The sequence below is a fragment of the Cyprinus carpio genome, chromosome B7, assembly GCF_018340385.1.
Source record: "Cyprinus carpio isolate SPL01 chromosome B7, ASM1834038v1, whole genome shotgun sequence".
Taxonomy (NCBI): Eukaryota; Metazoa; Chordata; class Actinopteri; order Cypriniformes; family Cyprinidae; genus Cyprinus; species Cyprinus carpio.
Window position 1 is genome coordinate 16,135,929 of NC_056603.1, and position 21,631 is coordinate 16,157,559.

At 36.6% G+C, this 21,631-nt stretch overlaps 1 protein-coding gene across 1 annotated transcript in view; it reads right to left on the reverse strand.

Moving 5' to 3' along the window:
- Positions 1-21,631, reverse strand: part of LOC109094294 (cGMP-inhibited 3',5'-cyclic phosphodiesterase B-like) — a 47,940-nt gene that overhangs the window by 13,166 nt on the left and 13,143 nt on the right. The window contains exons 2-3 of the mRNA XM_042727534.1: positions 1,931-1,981; positions 442-690 (exon numbers count right to left, since the gene is read on the reverse strand). Of these exons, the coding sequence (XP_042583468.1) occupies positions 442-690; positions 1,931-1,981 (300 nt within the window). The remainder of the gene's footprint in view (positions 1-441; positions 691-1,930; positions 1,982-21,631) is intronic.

Sequence of the window (21,631 nt, forward strand, 5' to 3'; positions counted from 1 at the left end):
CTTTTCATAATAAATATCCATCTATCAGACTATACATTATAATAATGTGATGCCTAAATTCATTTCAAGCATTTAAAACCACTGATTTTACCTTTTTAATATAAACTGTAATTTATTTACCACATAATTTACTTTTTAGTCAGTAATCTGCCTTAACATGTATATAATTATCAGATTTCCAGCACTGGTCATATCTTTAATATCAGTGCACAGAAAAATACATTAAACTCTAAAATAATTATAATTATTACTTATAAACAAGATATGTTTATATCCCTTGCGCAACAACATTGTAGTAGCTACTTTTTGTATGTAGTTTGTGTGTTGCTACCAACCTTTTTTTTTTAAAGTGTAGCTTGACTGCAGTTACACTACTTCAAATTATGAGTGACCGGTAGCTCGGTGAGGAAAGTCTCTTTCCCAACACTGCGGCTCACCTACCTTCAGTGGCTTTCTCTCTCCTCTCTCTGAGGGGTCTTCGATCTCAGCACAAGGGTAGAAGCCGGGGAAGGGGGTGAAGGGGTTGACCCGGGGCCGGCAGGACCCAGAGAAAGCTCCCATGAGGCTGCTCACACTGCGCAGTGACGAGAGGACGTGTGGTGAGAGAGACGGGTCCACCAGCAGGTCTGAGACCAGGTTCCTGGCCTCGTTTATCACAGAGAGATCCACACCATTGCCACTCACTGCACCCTAAGCAGACAAAAATCAGAACATTCATATAATGCAAAATTAGGAAATCTTCTGCATAAAGAAACTACAATTTACCCTGTATGCATCTTTTTATGAGACTTATACTGCCTCCTTGTGGTCATTTAAAAGTACAGCAGGATTTTATACATTTTAACATTTGCATTTGGCAGACACTTTTATATGAAGTGATTTACATTGCATTAAATCTACACATTTTATCAGTTCATGCATTCCCTAGGAATCAAACCCATAACTTTGGCATTTTAGCGCCATGCAATGTTTGAGCTACAGCAACGCTACAGCATGCCATCCCACTGCTCCAGACTTTTGCCAGTAGTAACTGTAGCAAAGAATGACTCATTCTCAGAGCCATCCATTTGATAAATCCAGTCAAGTAGCAGAGACAGGTTTTGATGATATCCACTCAGCGAAAAAAAAAAAACAGAAACCGTTCATAATGATATTACAGGAAGAACTCTGGGTCTCTATAAACTCAGCTCGTTTTAATCCATCTTCAGCCGTGTGCGTACATGCTGAGCTCATTTTATTGATTGTATTTAATTCAGACCTACATAATTTTTTTTGAAGGGGGTGGTGGTTCTGATGAAAGTAATAAAGTAGAGTGGCGGCACTGCTGCGACCTGCGTGTGTGTGCGTGCTCATGTGTGTGGTAAAAGTGCACAGCGAGCACTTCCTCCAGGCTTTGACGTCATTTGGCAAGCTTTATGTGAGCCAGGATGAGGGCTATCCATTCGCAGGTCAGCCGCAGTAATGAGCGGCAGGCAGATGGAGGGGCTACAGGCCTCAGCATGCTAACAGGCTACAAACTGTTCTCAGATGGACCATATGAGGATCATTCAGATGGAAAGAAAGTGAGAGGAGATGCTGGTCTGTATGTGACAGACCACAAAGATTACTCTCTTATTCCAGGCTGGACATAAAGCATTATAACATAAAACTTGGACATAACTTATAATATATATATATATAAAACATAAATGTGCTTAACTTTTAGAACCAGGCATTCCGAATAAATGATTACTAAATACATTTTATTCAATTATTTTATTTTTTACGTTGATTAATAAAAGAAAGTAACTCACAAAGGTTCATAAAAAGTGAATTGAAAGCATAGTCTGCTCTGGATATTGGTTGTTTAAGCCAGAATGTCATGGGAGTGCAGTTACCTAATAAAACTTACATAAATCATGCTGAAAAGCTGAACAGGAGTTGTACTGACCTGATATTGTGGCTTGTACCATTGTTTAAGGTCCCAGTCCCACAGGATCATCTAAAGGACACAAAACAAAGGCTCTTTAAAGCACATTTCATTCGCGACTGCCACCCTGCACAAAAACTATGGAAATCTAAGACAAAGAAGCAGATAAATAGTTATTTTTATGTTTCTGAAGTGCCTATAACCATGTAAAAATAAACACATTTCTACGTATTGGTTTGAACAAGCATTTGATGTGTTATTGAACATTTTGTCAACACCTGAGAAATGCTTTTCGCGAGCTGAAAGCTGCTAAACGAAAACCTTTCTGGCGCTTGCAGGGGGAAAAAAAGAAAACCACTGTAACCACAATGAGACGTCAACAATAGCGCTCACAGATCTTATCTAGCCAAACTACGTCATTTGACTGCATTTTCACGTTATCTGTCTCAGAGGCTCAGAGGAAAGTCACCTAACAGAAGCCAAGTCTCACAACACTATCACCAAGATAGGTCACAGGCTGTGTCTGTTTTTTGGTATCACGGAGTAGATAGAAACTTATACAGTTAAATTGCAAAACAAGTTGTCTAAATATGATTGAATGGTCTTGTAGACTGAAATTTCACTTATCCATATACCAAATTAAAGGCCCAAACTAACTTGCACAAGTCACAATCAACATGTTTAGCAACAAAACAAATATAAATTTCACACTCTAAACATGCATTTGAGAAATGTGATTTTAATATGCATTCAGCTAAAGATGCCTTGGTAACACTTTACATTAGTTAACTACTTTAGTTAAGATTAAGTATGAACAATAGGCCTAGTTCTACAGCATTTATTAATCTTAGTTAATGTTAATTTCAACATTTACCAATGCATTATTAAAATCAAATGTGCTTCTTTACATTAATGAACAACAATGAAGGACTGTATTTTCAATAAATACTGTAATAAATGTATTGCTCATTGTTTGTTCATGTCAGTTAATACATTAACTAACATTGACTAATGGAACCTTGTTGATAAGTGTTACTGATATCGGTTTCATTTGGCATATTTGGGAAGTATGAGCCATATTAGGCTGGTTGACAGAAAGTAAAGTGTTCATTTATTTTTAAACATCAAGGTTTTGGTTAAAATTTACATGAATATATAAGAAAAAAATAAAGATTTTAGGTGAATAGAAATTTTCCTGGCCACCTTATATTTTTGCAATACAATTCTACAGTCCTACAAAGTGACAAATGAATTTTTTAAAAGGACAAATTCAATGCAGTTTTTTGGCCTTATATTAATTAAAAGACTACATGTATTTTTATAAGAAATAGAAACATGTTGGACTTTATAATAACAACCCATTTATTTATTCTAAGTCTGGTTTATTTCTGTTTACAACAATAAAGAAATAAAATCCTTTCTTTCAAAGATGTAGAAAACCTTTCAGGGAAAACTGACATAAATTAATTTAGCAACCAAGCAAACACAAATTAACAAGAGCTCAACAGCATTACCAAAACAGTGGCATGTCACAGTCCTAAGATAATCAGACGAGCAAAGTTCGAGAGAGTTCTTGGCCAACAACGGCTCATATGTAAGCAGTCGCCATGTTAAACTCAGAAAGACTGTAACCGAATGGCAGCACAGCGTTTGCCCACATGGGGGAGTACTGGTGATATGCGAGAGAAGAGCCTGGTTTCTCCACATAACAGACAAAGCAGAAGTCCCCTGCACCTGCGCTGGCCGTGTCATGTGTCACTTCCAGCAGCTCTGATCTTTAAAACCAGCAGCACTCTGAGGCACTCAGAGCTGTCCAAAAGACATGACCACAGACAGCAACAGATGGAGCTGATAGAAACACACTCACCTGCTTTCACTGAATCAAGAGTAACACAAACATTAAACCAAGACACAAATGACTTAATTCCTCTTAAGTCTGGATTGGGATTTGATTACGATGTAGACATTGTGGCCTCTTGCTCTCAAATCAGATGTTTTACTGATCAGACAGAGATGATAACTGTTAGTTGTTAGCATCTGCTTAACACCATCAGAAATTTAGTATGGCAAATAAGCACTGCCATGGCAACCTGACAGAGGCCAGCAAACAATAGTACAAACGTCACAGCATTCAGAATGGCGGGAGATAGATAGATAGAGGAGAGAGGTGTCAGAAAAAGGTGTCTGACACTTTCTCTCACCAACACAGGGAAGGTTCTGTGGGTCAAAAATGACCACTTAACATCTGACTGGTCAGATACGTTCCCATTAAATCGAGCATGTGGCATAGAGCTAAATGAGTATATAAACACAGACTCGACTCTTGACCCCTCTGAATGCCCCACAATGTCACTTAGGCAAATCTCACTATGTTCTTTACGCTCTGTTGAGCTAGTGAGCTTCACAGATGGAACAGAGATTAACAGAAAAATAAAGGTGGGTCAGTTTCACTAAATCTGCTTCCTTGAATATTTGACAATATTTTGACTTTTGTATACCTGGTATTAAGATTTGTTTGGGTGACGTGAACAGGACTAAATGTAGGTACAAAATGTTTCATGAGCTATTCATACATAGCTGGAAAAGCACATTGTGTTCACATTGCATTTAGAGTTTAACTGCTAATCCATCCTGCTAGACTACCATTCAAAAGTTTGACATCTTTAAGATTAAAAATAGTAATAATACTTTTATTTAACAAGTGTGGATTTTTAAAGGAATTTAAATTGTAACAAAAGAAATTCTATTTTAAATAAATTCCCTTTTATGTTTTCTCTTTATCAAATGATCCTGTAAATATGTCTAATGCTTTCTACAAAATATTAAACAGTACAACTTGTTTTCAACATTCATTATAATACTGTCCTTTTTTTAAAAGCAAATCAGCATATTATAATGATTTCTGAAAGGTCTTGTTACGCTGAAGACTGGAGAAATGGAAAAATTCTGCATTGCCATAGAAATAAATTAAATTTGCATTAAATGCATTAATATTAAATCAGAAAATAGTTTAAAATTGTAATATTTCACAATTTTATTGTATTTTAGACTTAATAAATGCCGCCTTGGTGAGTAAGAGACTTTTTTCAAATACATTTTAGATAAATTGACTGATGCTGGCATGCAGTGAGACAGATCACATGAAGCACAGCGGAAGTAAAGTAGTTAAAGGACAATTCCACTTAAAACTTTAAAATGCATGCATTTTTGAGAGTAACACTACGCAGATTTTCCTTGTACACTCTGACGCAGTCAGTGATGCATGTAGTCATGAAATCAGAGACTTTCCCCTTGAAAACCGATCACAGGTGGTCACAGGAGACGCACTTGAGATTCATGTAACTACCAGGTGTAAACACCTGTAAAAAGTTAAAGGATATTGTCTTACCCTGACTCCATATGGACGTACAATCTCAATCACTGTTTTCAAAAAAAGTTTTATATAAGGTGAAAAAAAAAAATTATGAATCTCATGAATATTGTGTTGTCTTGCACCATTTGTTACAGCCTTGATATAAATCAAAAAGTCAAATCTAAAATATGACCTAAAATGTCTTTGAAAGCAGTCTCTTATTGCTCACTAAGGTTGCATTTGTATGATAAAAAAAATACAAATAGTAATACTGTGAAATATTATTAGAATTAAATATAAATGTTTTCTATTTTAATATATCTTAAAATTTAGTACTTTCCAGATTTGCTGCTTAAGAAACATTGCTGCTCAAGAAACATTTATTGTTATTATTACTAATGATGAAAACAAATATTTTTGTGGAAAGTGTGATAAATTTTTTCAGTATTCCTACATAAACAGAAAGTTCAAAAGAACAGCATTTATTTAAAATAGAACATTTTTGTTAGAACACAAATGTAAAATGTCTCGGCTGCTACTGTAATGCATCCTGCTGAATAAAACTATTAATTTCTTAAAAAAAAAAAAATAGAAATTGTACTGAGGAGTTGCATTTTTAACACATTTATATATAAAGAGATTTAGACAAAAAAAATCTGATTAAAATCTAAGCAAAAAGTAGCAGAACAAACACCCATACACGTAAAAAACAAAACAAAACAAAAAAACACTCTCTTCATCTGACCCACAGGCAGAAAGAGACACTCTGGTTCTTTTAAGGACAGATAACCTGCGAGTGTTCTGTGTGGAAAATGTGTCATATAGTATTTGCATCACAAAACACCGATTTACAACACTCGAAAGTAGACTCTAGTCTGCAGATATTCGCCTACATAAGGTCAAAGCCAACATACTTTATACCTAAAACTAACACAAATGACATGTGGGAACTTTGCTGACAATGAGGCTAAATAAAAATGAGACATCAACAAGACTGCAAACCCCCCCTCCCAGAACTTCCGCTACTAAATGTCTTTATGAGAGAGTCAGTGTGTTGAGGTGTGAGATGGAGAGTATAGTGGCTACAGTCAAGTGGCTAAATAACTGCACACCATCCGAAACCAAGAGGCCATCCAGGGCTGCCCAAAAAAAATAAAAATAAACAGCATGATAAAAGCCACGGTACTACACAGAGCCAGTCAAGAGCTTCATCAACACACAACAGACCAGCCAGCGAACCAGAACAGCAAACCAACCACTGATGAACACGTATCACTTTATATGCAGAGAGAGAGCGGAAAACACCCATCTGTACTTCATGATTTTATGAAAATGAGAAAACTGTCTTATTTGATTAAAAACACAGCAAACAGGTTGTTGAATATGCAACAAGGGAAATCACAAGCATGTCATTATTGGGTGATTTTGAAAGCTTTTTCCCGAAACTTATTACAGTATGCTTCTATACATTAACACTGTGCAATGCTTAAGTGTAACAAACTACCAATTAATTATATTTCTACAGTATTTATTAATCTTACATGTTAATGTTTACGTTCAAATAAATTTGTATAGAAATATATAATATATTTATACAATATATAAATATTGTATATAAAGTTGTATAAAGCAACATTAGTTGATGTATTATGAACTAAAGTGACTTAACAGTTATAAAATATTAACCTAAATTAATAAATGAAAAAAAAGCTGTTCTATAGTAATTGTGTATATAAAACAGATATACTAGTAATAGTTTATATGTTTTATAGTAATACACTAACATTTGAGAGTCAGTGAGATTTAAAAAAAAAAAAGAATTTTATTCAGCAAGGATGCATTAAACTGATCAAAAACACTTTAGTATTCTAATTAAAAAAAAAAAAAAAAATCTATGTCAAATAATTTCTGTTATTCTGTATGGTCTAACTAAAGAATGTATCACTGTTTCCACCAAAATAAGCAGCATATCTGTTTTCAATATTGTAATAATGAAAAAAAGAACGGTTTCTCAAGCATCAAATCAGCACATTAGAATGTTTTCTAAAGGATCATGTAACACTGAAGACAGGAGTAATGAAAAAAAAACCATCAGATTTGTTATCACTTGAATAAAATTGATTAAAATAGAATCAGTTGTTTTAAACTATAATAATATTTCAAAGCATTGCTGTTTTACTGTTGTTTTGATCAAGCCTTTAAATGATTTTTGTCGCCTTGGTGAGAATAAGAGACTTCAAAAACAAAGAGTGCAATCCCAAACTTTTGAATGGTAGAGTGTTTTTATCAAAATACAACAAAAATAGATCCAAGTAAAGAAATCAGCATTTAAGGGTTTGTAAAAAAAACTGGGTCAGTATGTAGATAAAAGCTTAATCAAAAAGGAGCAACAAAAAAGCCAGAACTAATATGCCACCTAAAAACGTATGCCACATAAAATACCATGTATAAAATGATGAGGTCCATATGTACAAAATGATGATGTATCTGGTTTTAGCCCACAAAATGTGGCGATTTTGAATAGGCCTTTTGAAGAGTGTGCAGCAGAGCCGAATGTGTCCCAGTCTGTGTTCCTGTGGGTGTCAGAGAGCTGACGTCAGTGCAGGCTAACGCCCCTCAGGGCTCAGCTCGTCTGCAGCAGCTGTGAGTGTGGGAAAGTCCTGGCTACTCTGCAGTCAACTCCAGCCAGTCTCACAAACACAAGGTCAATGGCCCTTTCTCAAGTCTCATCTGACCCCAGAGACGATCGCATTTCACATTCAACATTATGACTTTTCGGCCGCATCAATCTGAATTGAAATCACACAGTGATGAATACATTTTAATCAGTTCTGATCTATCATTAAGCAACATCACAAAATCAAGAGTGCTGCTACTTAAAAAGGAAGTAGTGAAAAAGCATCTCACATCCTATTACTTAATCAATCCATGTGTACAGCAACCTGAAACATTTTTGGTGCCAAGCATAATTAGCTGACAGATATTTATCCAAGCATCTCCAATATCACTGCTTTCATCCTTGAACTTGGGCACAACCCATCCTTAATGGCTCACAGTCCTGGTCATTACATAGTTATGCCGTCTTCTGGAAAGCAGTCAGTGACTTCATGCTGAGGAGTGATTACGTCTGGCTCTCAGTGGCTGGTGTCAGGACTCTGACGGACAGGAGAGAGACTGGGGAAGAGGGTTATGTTGTCAAGAAGAGCTGGCAGGCTTGTGGAACATTCCCTTTGCGGAGGGGAATGAAGAGATACCGCGCCATCCTGCGCTTTTCACATGGGAGCATCACTTCTTTCTAAACTACTGAGGGTAGTTACAGACCAAACCAGCTACAAGCTTCCACTGTTTCACTTGGCCGAAAGGCTATGATAGCGATCGTGTGATTACAGTCTTCCAGGAAATGATGCAAGTCATTATAAGGTGCTCTAAAACAAAGATGCTGTAAATGGGTTGATGTATCAGTTGCAGTTTTATAAATTATTAAAACTGGTTATGGGGTGATAATGGAGAGTCGTTCCAAAGGGAGTGTTTGAAAGCATTTCCCCACAATGTCGTCATGGGATGATGATTTTGATGGTTTTTCTTCTTTCCACAATATAGACAATGGTCTTCAAAACAGCTCACTGTCTCTTTTTGCAAAACATGACAATCTAAACATCACAAGAATTCATTTGATTTGGGTCTGGAACGCAGTTAAGCTCTAAGACATGTTCCAGTTTACTGTCTGCTGTTGTCTTTGTCTCGGTCTGAGTTCGCTAGCATCTGCTTTAGCCATCGCCATTTGTTTTGGTATTACTGTAGGGGGGCTGTGGAGGTGGGGTTATTCAGTGGTCAACCAGGGTATGTGATTTGCTAGACTAGGAGGAAGGGAATCCTGTCCTGTCTAGGGATGTGCAAAACTATATATTTGAAAATGTAAAAAACTGCATCTTTAAAAAAAAAAAAAACAATGATAGCGGGGTACAAAAAATGTTGCCAAAAAAAGAAAATAAATATTTAAAACAATGTTTAGAGCAAGTTTATACTTTTTTGAAAAAGGCTCTTGAGCTCACAAAGTCTGCACTTGATCAAAAATACAGTAAAAACAGTAATATTGTGAAACAATATTGTCATTCAAATAACTTTTTTATTTTAAATGTATTTTAAAATGTAATTTATTCATGGGATGGCAAAGCTGAATTTTGAGCACCAGTTACTCCAGTCTTCAGTGTCACATGATCCTTCAGAAATCATTCTAATAAGCTGATTTGGTGATCAATAAATATCTTACTATTATCAACAATGAAAACAGTTGTACTGCTTAATATTTGTGTGGAAACTGAGATACGTTTTTTTTTTCAGGATTCTTTGAGGAATAAAAGTTCAAAAGAACAGCATTTATTTGAAATAGAAATAGGTTGTTACAACAGTCTTCACAACAGTCACTTTTGATCAAATGAACATGTCCTTGCTGAATAAAAGTATTATATACGTACGTACTTTTTTGCAATAAACGTATGATTCGAGCAGAACTCCTGAAAAGCAAAATGGAAAAGTAAGAAAGCAGCCAAACGTTAATCGCAGGCCAGCAGCCGCAAGAGTCACTGCCATGCCCCCCTCGCCAACCAAGCAGAGCCCCAGTCACACCAGAGCGGGTGCTGGGAACAGTTGGGGAGGCTTTATGGGGTCATCAGGGCAGGCCTAGAGTTTGGCTGCCCTCTCTTTCGCCCTGCCTCTGCGCACAGCTGGCTGGCTGCCCCACACCATGTTGCCCCTCTGCTGTCTTGGCACAGCTAAGAGCAAAGAGCTCCAAAGTGACTGCTCTTTTTTTTAGGGCTGAAATGAAAATCCTGCTGTCTGAAGTGTGGCTGGGAGAGCAGGGAATACAGCATATCTGAGTGTGTGATGAATCTCCGACAGTGCTGACACAGAAGGCACTCGGGGGAAAGAAAGAAATAGTTCATCACTGTTTGTGTGCGTTGATATGATCAAATATACATATAAATAATGTGCATATGAGCATGCATGTAAATGGGCCGTCCCAGCTGCTGTGCTTCTCTGATTTACAGCTCACGCCTCTGGGGTCACCTGCGTCCAACACAAACAGATGCTGTTGACGCAAAACAGTTCAGTCCACAGTGTTCCGCTGTCAAAACGCTTCCATTCCAAGAACCCTAACAGGAAACAAAGGGGGAGACTCCAGGGCAGAATCCTGGAGGAGGGAACAAGGGTTTCCCAAAGGTTGGCCTTGACTCGTGTAATCAAGCTCACGCAAGTGTGGCACCTGGAGAATGAAACCCGAGCCGGTCGGACAGTAAATCTGTGCCGAAAGTTGCATGTCGTTTGGAAGACCTGGCTCTAAACCTGCTGACGGTGTGATCTTGCATTTTTCACTCTCTCAAGTCACACTACCTTCATCAAATCCTACTCCTGGATTGGATTTTTCAGAGCTCCTCCGCAAAAACCAGCACACAGACTGTTGGGAATGTGGCATTAGTACTGGGACTTCTGGTTTTAAATTGACCTGTGATTCTGATAAATAAAACTGATTAAAATGATCAAATCTCTTTTAAGAGACTGTAATAAGGTTTGGGTTAAGTGTATAAAATGAACAATATTACACGTAGTAGTGTGCAAGCAGTGTTTCTGAATTTCCTTTCAAACATGAAGATATGTGAAAAAATGCACCATGAAAAAAAAAATAGAATATAGCAGCTAACATCTTGAGAGTTCAAAAGCTGTGAACACACGCAAGGCTAATCTCTGTTAAAGTGTCTGTCTCTTCACTCATTCTTCAGGTTTTGGCTCTTGGCTGCACGCCAGACCGAGCAGAGCTTGCATAATAACAAACACGTTTTTGCAGGAACAACAAAAATGCCACAAGCTGAGGAAGGTCAACAATATTACGTCAATGATGAACTTTTTCCCACAATGGTATGCTTCATGACTAAATGGCCCTTCGCTATTTGGCTTTGTTCTGCTTTATACTCATCAAAAAAGTCAACATTATAACAGTCAAAAAGTAACAAAGAGCCACAGGCAAGCGTGTTTAGAAAGCACCAGAACTACAACGAGCACACAGACTCAAAACAAACCACACAGACAGGTTATGGTTTATGTATACAAATTATTTGAAGAAACCCACCGATGTAGAATTATCTCTGCGTGTTTGACATCACTACAATAATATGTACACTTAAAAAGTTTGGGTTTGGTAACATTTTTTAATGTTTCTTAAATTAGTCTCTTATGCTCACCAAAGCTGCATATATTTGATCAGAAATACAGTAAAAACAGTAATGTTGATATATATTGATTAATAACCTAAAATCTTTTAACAATATATATAATATATTTTAATGTACCGCACAATCCTTCAGAAATTACTGTAATATACTGATTTGATGCTGCATTTCTTATCATCAATGTTGAAAACAGATGCTCTGTTTAATATTTTTGTGGAAACCATGATACATATTTTTTCAGGATTCTTTGATGAAGAGAAATTTCAAAATCACAGCATTTATTTGAAATAGAATCTATTTTTTTCTTTACTGTTCCTTTTGACCAATTCAGTGCATTAGAAGCATTAATTTGCTTAAAAAAAATAAAAAATTCAACAGCAGTGTACCTACCTGTAGCATATAGTGCTTTGTGCTTTTAAAAAAACTATTAAATAAAAATAAATAAATAAATAAATGCATTCAACAAAGTTTTCTTTTTTCATCTTGCCCAAATTTACTGGCCCCACAACATATAATGGAGACCTATTTTTTTGCAGTATATTAATACATATCAGGAATTTATATTTTTCTTAAAATGTCAACTCAGCAACAGCTATAAATTAATATAAAACACACTTTGGCTGGAAATTCATACTAATCTGTTAATAGTTTTCTACCAGCTGTAACAGGCTCCAAAACAATCACAAGTCATTACAATATCATAAACTGTAAAATATGACATATTGAATTACCTATAAAAGCTATCAAAATTTTTGTAAGTCCAAAAAACAACAACAACATGTACATGGCCAACAAACATAAAATAAAGTGATAACCCACTTCCGTCAACTGGTCTGTAAAGTCACTGGCCCTGAGCCATCAGGCCTTCCTTATTGATCCCTGAATAAACAAAAAACATTCTCAACAAAATTTGAAGCCAGTTTTGTTAAAGTGAGTTTTGAAAGCTTATCCAAACTGTTCCAGTGCGAGCACATGGAGTTCTAGCAGGAGTGTGTGACATATTGACTGACTCTCTCAAACTCCGGCTGATAAGACAGTGTGAAAAGTCTAGAGCATGAAAGGTGAAGCAGCCTCATTCGACCAATTCGAACTCCTCCTCTGCCTTTCTATTTAATATCGTCTTCTGGAACCTTTCATTGCAAAACAATTTCAAATACAAGCTCCACAGGATCGAGAGGTATATAATATTTCCAAGCCACATGAAAAAACATTAGCATTTTCGGTTTAACACAAAATCTCTTATTTTCATCTTATTGCACCCAATATATTTAGCAGCTTAGGGACATAACAGCTAGCATATTGCGTCCGTACAGCAATGTTAATGCAAGCCATCAGTGTACTTTTGAGATTAGATTCTGTGAGGTAGTTTGATCTGAAGTTAAAGCACAGCACTCAATAAATCAGTTTCTGGCAGGTGGCATTTCATATGGGTTCAGCTTTATCTGCACCCAGTATCCTCTACTGACCTAGACCTCAGCTGTTCAACCCAGCACAAATAGGTGTAAATGACTCTGGACACTGGCTATGTGCCCTACCGTCATGAACACCCTCAACAGTCCCCCTCGATGATAAGCCTCTTGAGCTCAGCCTTCATTTGTCAGGCCACCAGTTTACCAAGTTTATCTACTTTTAGCACACATTAAAAAACTGCACACAGGTTTGAAATATATGAGTACAAATTATTTCTTCCTTTCTTGACCAAGCTTTGTTAGTCCGATATCATCTGGATGTAAATATAAATCAAAATGATCTCCGATTTCAAAACCAAAATAAAAGCTTTTAACAGTAATTTGACACTATAAATATAAATAAATAAATATAAGCAAGCATGCAAGCAAAGTACTGGAACATTTTTTAACAAATGTATATGCGCCCTCGACTAAGCTTTGTTAGTCTAATATCACCTGAATGTTCATCTACACTGCTGCAGAATTACAGTATCTATGTACTTTTTACTTCGATACTAATAAAACTACCAATAAAAAATAAGTACTTAATACAATAAAAAAGTAAAATAAAATAAATCAAAAAATAAAATAAAATACAATTTATTAAAATACACTTTATTAGTCTGATGTCATTTAGATGTAACAGAAAGTTGTCAGTGCATTTCTTGTGAAGCTGACGTGCAATAGTACAATAAAACGGTGTTCAGAAATGTTACAGAACATGATGCAAGACTGACTCCAAAGTAGCCTTTGACTTCCCTGTTGTCGCCATCAAGAGCCAGTCATATATTTTATGCAAGTGACTTTAAAAGAAAGGGGCAATAAATAGTGTTTCCTGACAGACAGACGTTTATGCTGTAATTGGCTTGTAAATGAAGGCTGAACGAACACAGGCCACTGTTCCTTACAGCTTGATGGAACAGAAAACACATGAACTCACACACACATACACACACACACACAACGACAGCCTCACGCATAATTGATCCCTCAGAGTTTCTCCAGAACTCCAGTGTTAACATTAAACCCCATAACGTCTCCAAAACGTCAACATGCTGGATACAACACGTCAAGCCCTGGAATTTTTCGCTCCGTGGAGCACGGCTCATGCCAGACTGATTTGTGTCAAGTAAGGCCAAACACACAAACAACGCTGGCAGAGAGGAGTCCTCTCATGCGGAGGGGAAAGAGAGTCGGAGCTCAACAGGAAGACTCTACCTGATATGGCCATGGCTGCCAGATAGGCCCAGGCTGGAGGCCTTGTAAGGGAACATCTGGCTTTATCTTGGAATCGGCGCGGACAGACCTCTCACATAAACACTGGAGCGCTGCAGATCTTCAGTCACTAACAAGCCTGTGAACGGCGCCGAGCTGCCATCTATTAGAGAACCCAGAGAAATCGCCTGTTGACAAGTGAATCATTTACAAACAAGTGGACGCTTGGGGCCACGGGCTTCTTAACCGCTTATCAAAGCGATCATATAACCATGAGTTCTTCTTCCTGCTTAACTCTTACATACATATCAATCATATCCAACGAATGAACTGTAAATCAGGGGTCTCGAACTCATATGACCCGGAGGCCTCTAACCAGGGGGTGCCCCCGACAGCCAGTTAAACAGTTAAAACAGATTCAAGTTACCAAATGACAGCAATGTAGGCCTATATGTTTAAATATTGTATGTGAAATTATAATGAATAAATAACTAAGTAAATAGCGTATGCAAAATATTACATATTTTATTTTATATGCATTATAAATGATAGTAATAATTATAATTAACAATGAGAAATATATTAAAAATAATATATTACACATTAAGCATTATACATATTATATTATATATTTTATATACATTATAAGTGATAGAAAAAAACAATTAACAAATAAAAAGCATTTACAAATAATAAAAACTAATTAAATAAAATAGTGTTAAAATAGCTGGCATTGATGTAACTGTAATAAGAAATATAAAACAACTGAAAATATATGGCAATCAGTGAACACACATGGTTTGTGTAAATAATATTATTTTAGCTGGGCAAGTAGCTGGTCTAGCTGTGCAGCACATCAAAAACAGAAACAGGCCTTCCAGTGTAGACGGCGCTGTTGATTATGTTGGGTGCGATCTGGTTTTGTCGTGACAGACGGGCGTCGTCAAACTTTTTTGATGAATGGAAGCATGCAGGCTTGTTTGTTGTCCTAGGGTAGAGTTTATATTTGTATTTAAGGCCTGTAAAAAGCCATGCAGAAAAATATTTAGCCTACTGTATTTCAGGCTACTGTTTAACCAACCTTTAGGAGAACTAAGGAATACCACGCTTTGAAAATAGTGTATACCAGTTAGTATGCATATGTTAATAAACATTATTTTTTATTTTTATATTACACAAACCAAGAGATGAACTGAAATGGTTTTCTGTAAGTAAACAACAGCATCCTGGAACATTACATTAAGATACTACCCAGTTCACACAGTTTATCAATAAACACACAGCTATGTTAAGACAAGACACTAGAGGCAAAAACAATTGTTTTTATTTCCATTACTGGAAACTTTGGAGATTTCAGGCTATGTTGTTTTTCACAACATGTTGTTTCAGACTAATGGAAAGAAAACATCCATAATACACTTTTAAGTGTTTATTTTATTTCACCCTATTTATTTGCAACTTTTAATTATATTATATATTACACATATTTAACATGTACAATATAATTATAATATAATACAATTATATTATATTATAGATATAATATCTTTAAAGTCCATTTCATTTAATTAGATAATGTACCATTTGCATAATTAAAATTTTTTAGAAAACTATTAATACTATAAAGTTTTCAATACTGTAATCAATCAGCTGGGAAAGTATGGTGATATCTATTACCGTGGTCACCTGGGGTATCTTGACAGTACTGAATACGACACTAAAAGTCGAAGCAATCATACAAACGGCACACATTGACAAAAGCGAATAATACCGGCAATAAGGGATTTCATAGAAAGCTTTTTGATGATTGTGGCAGTGTTAAGCACTGAGCTCACAGGAAGCTTGTTGTTAAAGAGCAGCGGATGACAAGGAAGAGCTCTGAGAGCTGAGAGGGGATCAGGGCAGGAAAGGTCAGCCATCTAGTGTGCGGCCACAGTATGTGATGCCTGCCCTTGCTTCACAGAGGGACCTCACATGCGCAAACAGGACTTCACGCTAACATGTTCTCTGTCTTACACAAGAGTCTGGCCAAGAAAGTAATACAAAACGAACTAATCTTCCTCAAACTCACTGGCACAGCCATGTTATCGTGATCTTGCACCTGACAAACTGTGTGCTCTGCCTGCTATCAATCAGCACAATCAAATCATGGGTATTCTGGCCAAAACTCTAACAAAATATCAGACACTGACTTTTTTTCAGGGCATGCTTTGAGAAATGCCTGAAAAATGCACTCTTGTTATCAAATGTGAGTATAATGATTTGTTTTATGAGAAACATAAAATGGTCCTTTGCTGGCAAGGCAAGTGTTGTTCTGGATCTAGAGTCCAAATCTTGACAGGAGAGTGTGAAATGTTTAGAACACTGTGTGTGTATGTACGTATGTGAGAAATCAGAAATCCAGGCATCATATCAAAACAAGGCCTCAGCAACCCTCTGATGTGCAGAGCAAGGAAGCATTAAATTGATCAAAAGTTGTCACAGTAAAAACATTTATAATATTAGAAAGGTATTCCATTTCATATAAATGTTGTTTTATTTCAATTGAAAAAAGTATCATGGTTTCCACAAAAAAAATTAAGCAGCACAAATGTTTTCAATATTCATAATAATAAGAAATGTTTTTAAGTATCATATCATCATTTTACAATGATTTCTGAAGGTTGATATAACACTTAAATATATTAAATAGAAGACTGTTCTTTTAAATTGTAACATTTCACAATATAAGAGTATTAGCAACGCTACGTTCAATATAAAAAAGAAAAAAAATGTTGAGACAGTTTGGTCTGTGGAGGAAACATTTGCACTTATTGATACTTTACCCGTCGACACCTTCTGTTTATTTTATTTTTTACATAGAGAGTTGTCTTTTTTCTGTTATTGAAAGAAGTAAATATCAGATAAAAAAAGGAGCTCCAAAAACAGAAATATCCGATCATCGTCCATATCACTGTTTATATTACACTTGCATTACCAAAGCAACTAACACATTTGTATTGCATTCCAAAGAGCTCCGTTATAAGCGCCACAGTGGAAAATAAAACCGTATCCGTGCTGACTGGCCCGGATCGGCACAGAATGGAATGGTTAAGCAAAGAGAACCGTTCGGCCCGATAGTAGAAAAGCTGCTTATGAATCGCCCATGAGTGAACATCATGATTCAGTTCATCTGGAAGAGAAGACAAAGATGCAGAAGACCTCAGCTCTGTGGAAGCACTTTAAATTGAGTGAGGACAAGACAAAGGCAGCGTGCCAGATATGTGATTTGAAACTGGCCTACCACAACAGCATAAGTTTGAAAAATCACCTGAGTTCTGTCAATACTAAGCCTATAGTATATTGTTGGTGTAAAAAAAAAAAAAAAAAAAAACGAGCTCCATTTATCCTCCATGTTAATCAGTAATTTTACACATGATAAAAACGTGCATTAAATTTGCTTGGAAAATACTTGCGAGTAGCCCAGCCTAATAATAATTTGTCTATATTAAAAGTATTGCTCTTAACAGACCTGTGTGTTTTGTATCACTAGAGCAGTGTCCGTTCTCGGCGCATATAAGCCCTGCCGCGTGAGGTGCACCACTTTCGGCTCGCGCTGTTCTATAGTTGATTAAAAGTTTATTAATTCTGAACGTGTTCCATATTGCACCAAAATGCACACTGCACTCCATTGGGTCCGCAGCAACACACCTGCCACGCATGAAGTCGATTGGATGAATGGTTCTCGACATAATAAAAATGCAAACAGACAGACAGACACACAGAGATTACTGGCTTTATTCAACACCTCCCTCCGAAGCTTCGAATATTCGGTGTTGATTACTATCAAAGCTTCGAAGCTCAAAATATGATATTCGGATCAGCCCTACTTGCACTGTGAGCAAAAGACCCTTTTCAAAAACATAAAACAAATCTTACCAACCCTAAACATTTTAAGAAGTACATTAGAATTTTTTTTTTTTGGAAAACTTACACCACACTTTAGAGTCACTAAATAAAAATAATAATAATAAAAAAAATTTAAAGCAGTTTAAAATTATACAAATATAAAAAAAATACTATTTGAAAATGAACTAGAATTTTTCTTTTCATTATTTTAGAGATTCTTCTGTCATTCACTTAAATGCACAGCCTGGTCATCACAAATGGTGCCACCAAGAAACCATTTTAAAAATACACCTGATGTTATTCCCTGCCTTCAGTTCATGCTGCTCCTTCACTCCTCAATGATTCAGAACCAACTTAACACTCACTTCAAGATAAAGCACCGTCTGAGTGATCTGAACACGGATATTACTGGGCGCTTCCTAGCAACTCTAAACAGAGAAATACTGTAAAATAATTTTTTATTACAAAACCTTTGAATACAATGGAATTTTTTTGTTTTGTTTTGTTTGTAACTTTATTAAAGCACTGCCAGTTTCTTCCTGGTTATTAATCAGCTCACGCACACACAAAATGATATAGATGTTCCATTTATGCCCATTTTCAGCCTGAAAACTGTACGCCTTTCAATTTGAACTAATTTTTTAATTACTCTTAGTTAATCATAACTGCTAAGTAAAATAAAAGATCCCAAATTTGTAAAGAAAAAAAGGTAGTAGACTAAATCCCAAAAACACCCCAGACTCTATAACCACATGTCTCGTGTCATCTAGTGTGAGCATTATTTTTCACATCACTGTGGTGCTTTAATGTTCAAATATCAGATATAAACCCTATGTGAACCCAAACAGAGAAAGCTTTCAAGCGCAAACCAGTTTCATCCGAGAACAGCAGAACAAACTGTCTTATTCAGAGAATGCAGAATACCCACAGAACTGACACTAGCTTGTTCAGTGATACAAAAAAAAGCATTAAAATCAATAAAAGGGGGGAAAAAAACTTAAAAACTGATTTGATGGAGGGATTTGGTGCGCTTCTTCATGAATGAGTTCCCCAATGTTGTTATGGTTAAACAAGTTGGATGAGGTAATAGGTGAAAACACATTAGTTGGCCAAAGTCACATCTTTGGAATGTAGTGGCTAGAGGAAATTTCTTAAGTAAGATCTCTTCAGGATTACTAATTGAAAGGCTGACTCTCTGGGCAAGATTAGCAGTGTTCCAGTTCCTAAATGTGTTTCCAGAAACAAAAGAAAAGCAATTCACTGACAGAGGAAAAAACACATGGATTCTGATTAAAAACATTTAGCGATTACTTAAAAAAAACACACACACATTTAAACTATTAAAATATAATTATTAACTAATTGTTAAGATTAAAAAGAATAAAAATGATAGGCTGTGTTTGCTTACGTAAAACATGCAATGTTTTTATGTGCAATGGAATTGAGTTTTCCCTTAGCAAACATTTGTTGATGTGGTCTCCTAATTAACAGACAGTAAATAATCTTTTTTATTTGCCCATAGAAAAACAAACACAAATTCACTATTATCATGCTTCAGTGTAGTTACCTTCGACATGTGGTGTCAATTTGCCCTTAACAAACAGCATCTCGAAAAGAGCGAGGCATGTGAGGAATGCAAAAAGAATACTTTCCACTTGATCCCCAAGGGGCTTTAAAACTTATCACGATACAGACTCTCCAATCACTTTTTAGGAAAAGAAAAACAGCGCAAACACAGCACACAGCTGACTAATGAGTTATAGGCAGGGAGAACAACCCCAAAAATAGTAACTGGGACCAGGACGGCTCCTGCTGAAACAGTGACTAAATCATGTTACTTGGTCCTCGTCCTAAAGTATGAGCCAGCATCAATCAAAGATCTGCCACATTCAGGTCTTTAGGATATCTGTAACATTCCCAAACAACCACTGCAAGATCTTAATTATTAAAGTGGACGAAGATAAACTTTTTTGTCATTATTTTATCTTCATAATAAAAAAAAAAAAAAAAAAGAACAAAGATACACATTACAAATACACATAACATACAAATAAAACAAACAGTGTCAGAATTGCAGCTGACAGAATGTGCACTGTAGCACGATACTATGATACTATCTTTGAAAGCAGATTGTGGAGACATTTTTATCATCCACGATCAAAAAATTGTCATATCGCGCACCCCTTGTTTTGATGAAATTTAGCATTACATCACATGCTCACCAATGGATCCTCAGCAGTGAATGGGTGCCGTCAGAATGAGAGTCCAAACAGCTGATAAAAACATCAGTAATCCACAAAATTAATTAACGTTTTGTTAAGTGAAAAGTTGTGTGCTTGTAAGAAACAAATCCATTATTAAGGCATTTAAACATTAAACTGTCACTTCTAGCCTAAATATGAGCCCATAATATAGATGCTTTAGTGGAAAAAATGATCCCTTCTCTCAAATTAGAATCCACCAACATAATTGTTTAAAACTGTTTTCACTGTTTTCACTTCTTAATGGTGCTTGATCTGTGCACATTCCTCCCCTGATATAAGATGACCTTTTTCCTGAAGAAAGCAATATTGTGGTTAGAGGACTCATATTTCAGCTAGAAGTTAAAAACATCTTGATGGATTTGTACAAACACACAGTTTTCACTTCAGAAGGCATTACTGGGTGGACTGGAGTCATGTGGATTATGGTGATGTTTTTATCAGATGCCTGAACTGCCATTCTTACGGCACCCATTCAGTGCAGAGGATCCACTGGGGAGCAAGTGATGCAATGCTAAATTTCTCCAAATTTGTTTTGATGCAGAAACAAACTCAACTAAATCTTGGGAGGCCTAAGGGTGAGGGGCACAGTTCGCGAATTTTTTTTCCTTTAATTACATTGTCTTAATGATTCATAAAGGTTCCTCTGCCTACGTGCGGCGAGCATGTAACCGAGTAACGTCAAGCTCGCATCTGTGGCGCCCCTAAGCAGGTTTTACCTCAGTGGCCTGTCATCGAGGATAGAGGTGCCCATCAGAGCACTGAGCTCCTTTTGTCCTGTGTGCCATGATGCAGAGAGCGAACATGATACAGGCTGCGACAGGGATCGTGATAGGGCTTCTGGTCATACATCCCTTCCTATGTGTACGCAGGGCTGTGTTTGCTGTCATCGGGTTTCTGGGGGAGGGTCAGATCTGTCTGTCAGGCACCGGGCCGAGCCAGGGAACTTTAACTCTCGGGTTAACTCTGCACGCCTGTCTGTGTGCAGCTGAGAAAGGCTTTGCCGTGCTCCTATGATCCCTGTTGCACGGCACTGTGGGAGCCCTGCAGCTGCTGCAGTCATTCTCCGGGCACGAGCGAAGAGGAGCATCACGCTCCATTTCCCAAGAGCCTGTTCCCTCTTAAAAGCACTTCAAAAAATGGCATAAAAAGTTTAAAAAGACGCCTCAAGAAAATCATCCTATACGGAAGCTTATTTCTGCTGCAGGATAAAAACTTTTTATTTCACAATTATGACTTTTTTTCTTCAAAATGTGAGATAGAGTCAGAATTCTGAGACATAAACTGAGAATTCTGAGAAAAAAAGAAAAAGTCCAATTTGCAAGATTTTAATT